The sequence below is a fragment of the Meriones unguiculatus genome, chromosome 2 (genome assembly GCF_030254825.1).
Source record: "Meriones unguiculatus strain TT.TT164.6M chromosome 2, Bangor_MerUng_6.1, whole genome shotgun sequence".
Lineage (NCBI taxonomy): Eukaryota > Metazoa > Chordata > Mammalia > Rodentia > Muridae > Meriones > Meriones unguiculatus.
In genome coordinates, this window is record NC_083350.1 from 66,700,281 (window position 1) to 66,709,820 (window position 9,540).

The 9,540-nt window shown below is 45.8% G+C and overlaps 1 protein-coding gene and 1 long non-coding RNA gene across 2 annotated transcripts in view; one reads left to right on the forward strand and one right to left on the reverse strand.

The window, feature by feature from the left end:
* The window catches only part of Dsg2 (desmoglein 2), a 52,635-nt gene extending 44,310 nt beyond the window's left edge, over positions 1–8,325 (reverse strand). Inside the window, exon 1 of the mRNA XM_060377638.1 lies at positions 8,203–8,325. Coding sequence (XP_060233621.1) covers positions 8,203–8,250 — 48 coding nt within the window. The 5' untranslated portion in view covers positions 8,251–8,325. The remainder of the gene's footprint in view (positions 1–8,202) is intronic.
* On the forward strand, positions 578–3,346 carry LOC132652375 (uncharacterized). Its single transcript, XR_009589882.1, has 3 exons — positions 578–672; positions 1,692–1,830; positions 3,265–3,346. It is a non-coding gene; the product is annotated as an uncharacterized LOC132652375 (long non-coding RNA).
* Positions 8,326–9,540: the final 1,215 nt, after the last annotated feature.

Consider the following 9,540-nt stretch of genomic DNA (forward strand, 5'->3'; position numbering starts at 1 on the left):
GCCAAAGTATTGCTTTAGAAATTGTGTGGTGCGCACATGCATGCCATGAAGGCCAGAAGAAGGTGCCCAGTCCCCTCAGGCTGGAGCTACAGAGAGCTGTGAGCTGCCATAGTGGGTGATGGCAGTCCAGGAGCAGTAAACACTCTCAACTGGCCAGCCATCTCCCTAGCCCCAAGACTGCTTTAAATTGTATTTTCCCTGTGATTTATATCTCTCCATCAGGTTTACATGTTACGCTGATGCTGGATATTTGTCATTAAAACAAAAAACCTCTTATACCATTTTATCATCACATTTCTCAGCAGCCACAGATACCTTTGAAATTAGACAAAACAGAAGCTAATATATGTGTGTGTGTGTGCGCGCATGCTTTATTTTATTTGACATTTAAGAATTGTGAGCTATTTCCATCCTTTTTTGAGTTTTAACTGCAGTGCAGTTTTGTTTGTTTGTTTTCCTGAAAATTAACACTTAAAATATGAGGGAAACTGGATCTTCTTCGCTGAGGTTTAAGAGTGCAGCCTTCTTCCCACCACTAGATGGCACTGGTCGGCCGACTCCAGGAACCACGGGACCCGGACCAACGATCATCTCCAGAAAAGTGGAGTAGCAATATGGAAGGGTTCTGAGAGCCGTGCGAACACGTTGGCAGGATTCTAGCCATGAAATTGGGTAAATTTTGCTTTACTTTTCTTTGCAGCTGCATGTGCTGGCAGGTGAAGGCTGCGCGGTGTGGGTTGGTGGACACTGGCAGTTCTCTGTGCGGTTCCACGCACCGGCACACGAGGGATGTTAATAGAATATCAAGTTCTCTTGCCCACACTCCTCTTCCCCACTGTAAGCTTCACAGTCATGTGGGCGCACCCAGAGACTGTTTCTCACACCCACAATTCATGACTGTGGAGTGTGTGGGAGTCAATCATTTCCTCTTCCATCTTCCTATTTCAGTCTTCAATCTACGCTTTTTTATTTTTTATTTATTTATTTTTTAATCTTCCAGTTAGCATGTAATGGGTCTCAAATGACATTCCGTAACATGTACGCGATTGCACTGCATTCTACCTTCCTCCTCCACTGTCCCGGCCTCTCCTTGTTTGTTCTCCCCTTCCCTCCAAACAGCCCCAGCTTCTGCTCTTTTGACATATATTCCACGGCCCTCATTTCCCTCTCTGCATTGCTCAGGCCTCTTCATTCCTCTTACAGCCCCACCCCTAAAACTACTGTGTTCCACATAAATGTCATTCAAACCGAGATCCCACGTGTGGGAGAAAACGTGTAACTGTCCACCTTGGCCCATTTTGCTTACAGTAACCATCTCCCAGTTTTATTCACAAATTCTTTAGTGCAATTCAGATAGCTTTGCTGGCTTCCCGAACACAAGAGGGAATGAATTCATTCGGAAGGACCATTTTTGTGTCCAAGGAATTTAGTGAGTTTCTAGGCATATGCAACAAGGATGCCACTGTAATGACTCTCAGAACTTCGGAGAACATGGGGGTTTTTATTCTTCCCAAGAGGGACAGCTCTAGACCTCTGTGTCTATGAGATTATTTCTGACATACCAACAGAAAGGTGTAATTTATAAATTAGACATAGTAAGAGATGCACAAGAGCTCTAACAAAAACAATCGCAGTGATACATAAAAAGAAACCTAATTTTAATATATGAATTGTTTATTTTCATCTAATAGTTTTCTACCAGGACTGACCACGGCTAGCTGGAGCTTCTGGCAATAACAGCTCTGGGAGAACGTGTGCTCCACAGAGGGGGAGTCCTAACTGTGTGAGGACCACTTGCGAACACTTCTGTGGAATTTGCAGAGGCAGAGGGTAGGTACTTCCTGCTGGGAGGGAGGAGGTGGCAGTGGGCGTGGCTTTGGAGAGGGTGCAGACGCTAGAAAGAAAGGAAACCCACGTATCAAAGGACACAGATATATGAAGGCAGGCAAAACAAGAGATGGTGGCAAGCAGAAAATCAGATAAAGCGGGGAGGACCTTCACTGATGGTGAGAAGTGAGTCACCACTTTCGAATGGGAAACCTGCCACTGTGCTTTTGAAGGATTTTCTGGTACTACAGTACAGTGAAAAAGGCAGGAGACAGTTTGAAGATTGAAGGAATGAGCCAGGAAAAATGGAAGGAGGGGCAGCCCTAGGGTAATGACATTGTTTGAAGTGGAAGGAGGCAGAGGAGGCTAAGGCTGAAGGGTGAGTGTCTGGAAGACTGAGCTTTTCAGAGGACAGATTGGAGCTATGTTAGGCTAAGATGATGAGGAAACTGATTAGGCAACAGCAAACAGTGGGGGGTTCCCAGGTCAGTGACACCCAGACCGGTCACTGGGTGTCTTCCCAACCCCTTTACTCAAGATCTGTACCCTCTCAGGGGCCGCCACCTACCCTCTTTCCAGATTCTAGCCCCACACGATGTCTTCCAGTTTGGCACCCACTGACTATCCTTTCATCCTATTTGCTCAGAATAAAAGGGGTGATGGATGCAACCTTCCAGTTGCTTCTGTTGGCATGCTGCTCACAGCGCTGTAAAGCCAAGCAATGTGCCTCCCCAAAACACCCACTTCGCAAGGAGCCTTTTTTGACCTCTTCTGGTAGTTTAGAGGCCAAAGACTTATACCTACGCACTCTTGTGCCTCACATCCTTTGTTTAGGCAACGTGGACTGTGGTAGCTCCTGCTCAGAGTCCTCTCAACCTAACATGTTCCTCCTCTTCCTCTTTCTGCCATCTCATCAATTTGTAATTATTCTCATCCCTTGTCTAGGACGGGCTGGTTGCTCATTCTGCACTGTGTTAATTGCCACTCTTATCTGAACCCAGTGGGAAGTTAGTCATTTCATTGCACCACTTACGAGAGGGTAGGCATCACTCTGCCCTTGCTATTGACTTCTTGTGCCGAGCACGCTGCCTAGCACTAAGGGGTTACACATAGCTAGTTCCTTTCCTCATAGACATTTCTTAACTTACCATGACAGTATGATCTACATCCTGGCACCCCAACTTCCTGCATACTAATTATCAGGCTTCACCTATTAAAAAAAGCTCAATGAGTTTTGAAGTAGAAACATTCAACATCATATGACATATACTTCTAAAATGTAAGGATGAACTAAGCTGAGGAGGTATCTTTTTCATCACAGACAGAGCATATGGTTAAAAATGCTCCAAAAGTGGCTGAGCTTTGTGAGACTCATGGAGAAAAAGCTGCTATGTTAACAGAGGCTAAAATACATCTAAAGCTCTTTTGTGTTTTCAGTCAAGGCTTCTAAGTGTGGAGGGACTACAGAGATGGCTCAGCGGTTAAGAACACTTGCTGCTCTTGCAGAGGACCTGGATTTGGTTCCTAGTGCACAATGCGGTGCCTCATGATTGTCTGTAATTCCAGATCCAGGAGACCCAATGCTCTCTTCTGGCCTCTGTGAGTACTGTATGCATGTGTTATGCATTTGTATACATGCAAACACAACATTTAAACACAAAAGAAATAGATCTTTAGACTCCATTTTTTAATAGAATTTGACAGTTTTAAAAAGTATCAATTCAGGGCCAGTCAGACAGTTCAGCAGGGAGGGCGCTTGGCGCCCAGTCCAGTGTTCTGAGTTTGACCCTTGAAGTATACACTGTAGAAGAAGAGAATGCTTGAACCTGTCCTGATGTCTATAAGCAGTGTGGTATACATGCTCACATATACACATAAAAAATAAACTTTTGTGAGGAAAAATTTAAAAATACCAATCCACATGACTTTATTTTATCTTATTTTTAAGATAGGGTCTAGCCACGCAGTTCAGGCTTGTCTGCAATTTACAGTGTAGCCCAAGCTAGCCTGGAACTCATGAGTCTATTGCCTTGGTCTCCCAAGTGCTGTGAATATGGGTGTGTACCTCCAGGCCTAGCTCTAATGTGTAATATTTCCTCCATGTAGACACTGGCATGTGTAATATTTCCTCCATGTAGACACTGGCATGTGTAATATTTCCTCCATGTAGACACTGGCATGTGTAATATTTCCTCCATGTAGACACTGGTATACTTTCAACTGTTTTGAAACTGTAGAGCAGTAATTCTCACTCTTACACTAGGGTCAACTGGAGTTTCTACAGAAACATCTTTCTGGACTACAGGCTTGAAAACTGGGGTTTAGCTTAAGAATCCCTCACCATAAGGGAGAATTTAAATTGACACAGTCTCATTGTTCAGGTAAAGTACTCTAACAAATTTTCAACTAAATAAAACTGTTACAGATGGCATTTTCCCTTTTACCAAGTTTTAGAAATCAAAACATACCCCTTTTCAAAATTCACAAATATCTGATTATTCTTATGAGCACTGATGTTCACCATGAAGTCTGTACTTTATTCTTAAATCTGTGCAATTCAGTTGCTTAGTAAGCATAATTATCTAATTGCTGGTCATTTGGAGAGCCTAGTTGTTAAATGGTGTCTTTTAAAGAAGGCGTAGAAATCGTAATGATTTGGAAGCATGGTTATTGGAAACGAAGGTCTGTGTAGATTTAACCAAGCTGAACCCCCAAGGCTGGACCTCACCCAGTAAGAACTGGTGTTCTCAAAAACCTGGACACAGACACACTGAGGGGGATGACAGCAAGAAGTGACAAAAGAGAAACTGCCACATGAAGAAGAAGACGGGAGGACTGGAGCAGACACTGTGGAGGAGTGTCACGGGCAGCCTGCCAGCTGTCCAGTGCTGGGGCCAGGTGTGGAGGGGACGCAGTCACACCTGGCTTCCCAGCTCTAGAACTGGGAGATGGAAAACTTCTGTTGTTTTAGGCCACCCAGTTTTAGCAGTTCTTTTAGGTCTGGTGAAAAAAAATATGCTCCTAAATACATCAGCTCAGGAATATAGGCTAATTTGAATCCATAACATGGAGTTTGACTTTTAAAACACAAACTTAGTTAAGGCAAGACTGAGGTACCTATCAGAAGATTCCTCCCCCCAATACCCTCCACCGCAGTCTGTCCCTAGTAGAATGGTTTTAAAATATATACAATATATTGCATTATTAGCCCAAGTATATTAAAATTATTTTAGAACTTAAAAATTACAAATGTTACAGTAATTTCATATGCTTCGCTGTAGAAACATTAACTTAAAAAGCCTGCTAAAGTCTATTAGTAATATTTAAAATAAATGGTGTTTCGGGATAACTGATACAGTAAAATGTTGAACCATACTGTGAAAACACCACAAATTATGTTGCTAATGTGGTCACATCGCCTCAACTTAAAGAAATGGGAAGTCTCGGCTAGAGAACAGTGGGAATTCTCATGTATGTAAGTCCCTACATTTCCAAATGCCACCTGAACTCTGTCTGGGGAAAGCTTTATGGTGGAATAGCTTTAGCTTCGTCTAGGAAGATGAAGGACGCTGGAAGAGGAAGACTCAGGTTTTATTCGGAGAACTCTTTCTGTCATTTTGGCAGAGTTGGGAGACATTCAACAGTTCCTTTGTGGTGTGTCACTGATGGGGCAAACCAAAGACCACTAACAGCTCCTCTGCAGGCTCAGTGCCCAACGCTTGTGGGTTCAGCCATTCTGAGCTGGGCACCGATAACTGAAATGTTCGGAACCAACAGATTTCAGGTTTGTTTGTTTGTTTGTTTTGTTTTTTCTTTACAAGGGCAATACATGTGCAGACTTTATTGGCAAGGCATCGCCAATCCAAAACTGCAGTCTCAAGTCCTAACTTGTTGAACTCCGGCATGCTCAGAAGGCTTCGGACCTCACAGCACCTCAGGCTGCGGTGCTCCACCTGTCCCATGACGCTGGACGGAACCTGAGCATCTGCTACTTTCCCTGGTGCACAGGTGTGGACGAGGCTGGGTTTGTAGCAGCCCTGTTCAGCCTCTGGTGTCTAGTCTCCAGATGCGTGGGTGGCCAGGGGTGAGGCACAGGCGTGCCTCTTCTTATGCGTTCCACTCACAGCATTCTCTAGACTGTGGAAGTGACCCTCTGGCTCCTGGCCTGGTGACCACAGGTGAGGCAGCAGCTCCCTAAGTGGCTGGGACTTTGAAAGTCCAACAGCTCAAGTTGGAGTAGGTTTCCTCAGTCCTTTTATTCTCTGCAGAGTCAAAGTATAATGCTCTGAAATAAGTCCCATTTTATGTGACTTTCCGTGCACACGTGTGTTCTTGTGGGCCTGCCTATGTGTACAGCTGTGCAGGTGTTGGGGAAGAAGTTAAACTCCTGGATTGTCCCTTAGCCACCACCCACGTTGTCTTTGGAGACAGGGTCTTTCACTAAACCTGGAGCTTGCCCAGCAGGCTAGGCCAGCCATCCATCCAGCCCCAGGGAGTTGGCCTGTCTCTGTCTCTGACTGGGATTATATGGGTGCACCTGCACATGAGCATTTTTACACCACCTGAGGGAGACTTAACTGGGGTCCTCCTGCGGGGTGAACATTTCAGCAGCTGAACTCTCTAGTCCTAAAGCTTTTTTTCCCCCCCTTTCTAGAACTGGGTAGAGTAAATGCTATTACGTGAGGCGAAGTGACCAAACCGGCTAAAATTTACATTCCTTCCTGTGAAGGACCCACCGTTTCCCACCTGTTACCAAAGCACTGCCTGGCAGCCTTCTGTATCTAAGAGCAGGATGCTGAAATGCCTACTATGCTTGAGAGCTCGCCTTCAGATCATATCACACACACAAAAATAACACCACAGAAATACATAGAATAGTTTGGGAATTTTGTTTGTCTAACTAAAAATGCTAAGATGGAAAGCCTAAACTTACCTGTTCCTTTGCGAGTCTATGAACTGGCTTGCTCGCTATACGTGTGGAAATTAAAGGGAGTGTTTTTTTTTTTGTTTGTTTGTTTTGTTTTTTTTCTTTTAGGTAGAGAATTTATATTGAACATAGGTGAGCCAAGGGCTGCTGGCTTGGCATTCCCCTTTGCTAGGAAGCATCAAGACGAGGGGGTGAGGTTATTCCTCAGGCCAGAGACAAAGCCCAGGATAATATCATAGAAATATCTCATGAAAAATGACCTCAACAGCTTGGGCAACACAAAACCAAACTGCATGAAAACAGGCTATGCCAACAGCCCGAGGTTCCTGGTTACCAAGCTGTCTGTGGAAAGTGAGTTCATCAAAATCGTTGGACTGAATTTACTTGTCTTTCTTCTGGTTTGCCTTTAGAACAAAATCTCTTGTTTCCTCCACCCCATCCCTATCAACACTCCAGGATCTCGCGCCACTTTTTTCTTTTTCCTGCCACAACTCTGTGTCCTATTCTCTCCCTTCCTTCTTCAACGACCACACCTCTAAATTAATCGTTTAGAGGCAAGAACTTCCAACGGAGTAAAAAAAGCTTACTTTTTAAATTTCAGTCACGAGGTAAGAAAATAGGGTATCATTTTATATCTAACCTCTCTGAACCCATTTGTGAAGGCTCTGAGATAGGATCTTACATTTTATCAAAACCCAGTTGACAAATCTCTGCAAAAGTCACGGACATTCCTAAATTATATGCAATTTCATTTGCTAACAAACAAACAAGCAAACAAACACAGCCATTTAAAATCCAAGTTGAGCATAGAAACCAAACGTAAGAAAGAAATCTAGATCTTGGGTCTGAACCTTGCCTCCAGTGTGGAAAACCCTTTTCTTTAAAAAGGCCATTTCTGAAAACTCTTTTTGATGATGGTGGACTCAATTTTCTCCCAAATTATAAAAACTACTACCCACAGTTATTTTAATACCGGGAAAGCTCTAACTGTTCAGGCAAGTGATCAAAGCATCCTTAAGAGCAAAACTTTAAGCTTTGTAAACAGTACTTTTAAAGAAGGCATTTTTAGTTACCGTTTTTTTTTGTTGTTGTTGTTGGCTTTTTTTTTTTCACTCTAGGAACTCAGGTCTTTCCTGGTTTCCCGGTTCACTGACTATCAGTAGTTGCAGGAACTTTAGCGAACTTTCGAGAGAGTGCGTGTGGGGCTTCCCACTGTCCCCACGTTCCCTGCCCAGAAGGCTCCACAGGTCCCCAGGAAGAGGGTTCCCTGGCCCCCGGGCTCACCGCACCCACAGATAGCAATTAAAAAAGAGTCACCGGGGCCTGAGTGTGACAGTCTGGGAGAGTTATTGGGCGCAACTCTGCCCACCCGGTTCGCCGCAGGTTGGGCCCAGCGGTGTCCCACCGGGGCGCGTTCCCGGCGGGGGCGCGGGGGTCACTGCACTCACCAATGCCAACAGCAGCAGGGCGCACCGGCCTCCTGGGCTCCGCGCCATCGCCTCGCTCCGCCGCGCCCTCGCCTCCGGGCCTCGCCGGCGCCCAGCGGATCCTCCTGTCCAGGTCCCTCCCGGGCCGCCCTTGTCCGCCTCGGCCCGGCCCGGGGTGCGGTTCCAGGTGTGGCGGGGTCGGAAAGGGTAGCCGGGGGCCCGCCCGCAGCCCGGCTGGAGGAGGGGAGCGCGCTCCGCGGGTGGTGCCAGCCAGTTCCCGCCCTCCGCACCTGGGCCCGTGACGTCCCCGCTGGGGACCTTGGGTGGCTGGCCCCGCCCCGGCCGGTCTCCTTCCTGGCCCCCTCCTCCTCTTCCTCCTCCTGGATCACCTCGAGCAGAGAGCCTCCTAGTCACAGTCAGGACCCCAGGACAAGATTTAAGGAGCTGGGCTGAGGAGCCAGCGTTGTGGGAGTGAGCGCAGCTGGCACGGCCTGGGGCCTGCTGGTGCGAGCGAGACTTTAGAAGTGTCCCTTTAAAGGCCTCTCACTTTTCCTCTGTGGCCTTTTCCAACAGGTTCGAAACTTTCCTGGCTCAGGGAAGAGACAGGAGAAGACTCATAGCCAGGCGAAAGAGACAGGTCTTTGGCTCTGCTGTACCCTAAGGTCCAGTACCCTGGGTACTGGGTACGAATAAAATTAGAAAATCTTTCTTAAGGACTCAGTGATAGCTGTTAAAATTAAAGTGAATAAATGTTAAATAAGACAATTCTACTCCTCTTCCTCCTCCTCCTCCTCTTCTTCCTCCTCTTCTTGTCTCTTTGATAGCCCAGGCTGACCTCAGACTTGAGATCCTCCTGCCTCATCTTCATTGCCTACTTCTCTGATTACAGATGTGTTACTAAGCCTGGCTAAACAAACTCTTGAAAAGCAGAAACTAAACATGGGTGTCCAGACACTGGAGTCGGCACAGGTTAGAAAACTCCCTTGTTGCTTGTAAGAAGCAAAGTATTACGGAAAACACCCCGGTAAATTTTAACATATTTGAATATATTTACATCAGCACTATACCATCTTAAAAAAAAAGTGTTTGCCATAATCTTTAGCTAGTGGGGGAGGGCTTCGTAAAGTTTAATTTTCAATTCCTGTTAGTATTTCTGATTATTTCCGGTTGATATTACAGAAGTGGACAATCCTCTACGCCACAGAGGGCTTACAGGAAACTGGCAAGACTAATTTGTCACGAAATTTAGCTCAGCTGGCCGAGTGCCTTCTCAGTTTCAAAAGGACGCGTTTCCAGGATTTAGTAGCCTCTCATCCTCTGTGTGGACCCACTCCTCGCGGCTGTACAGGTAACGTAGAG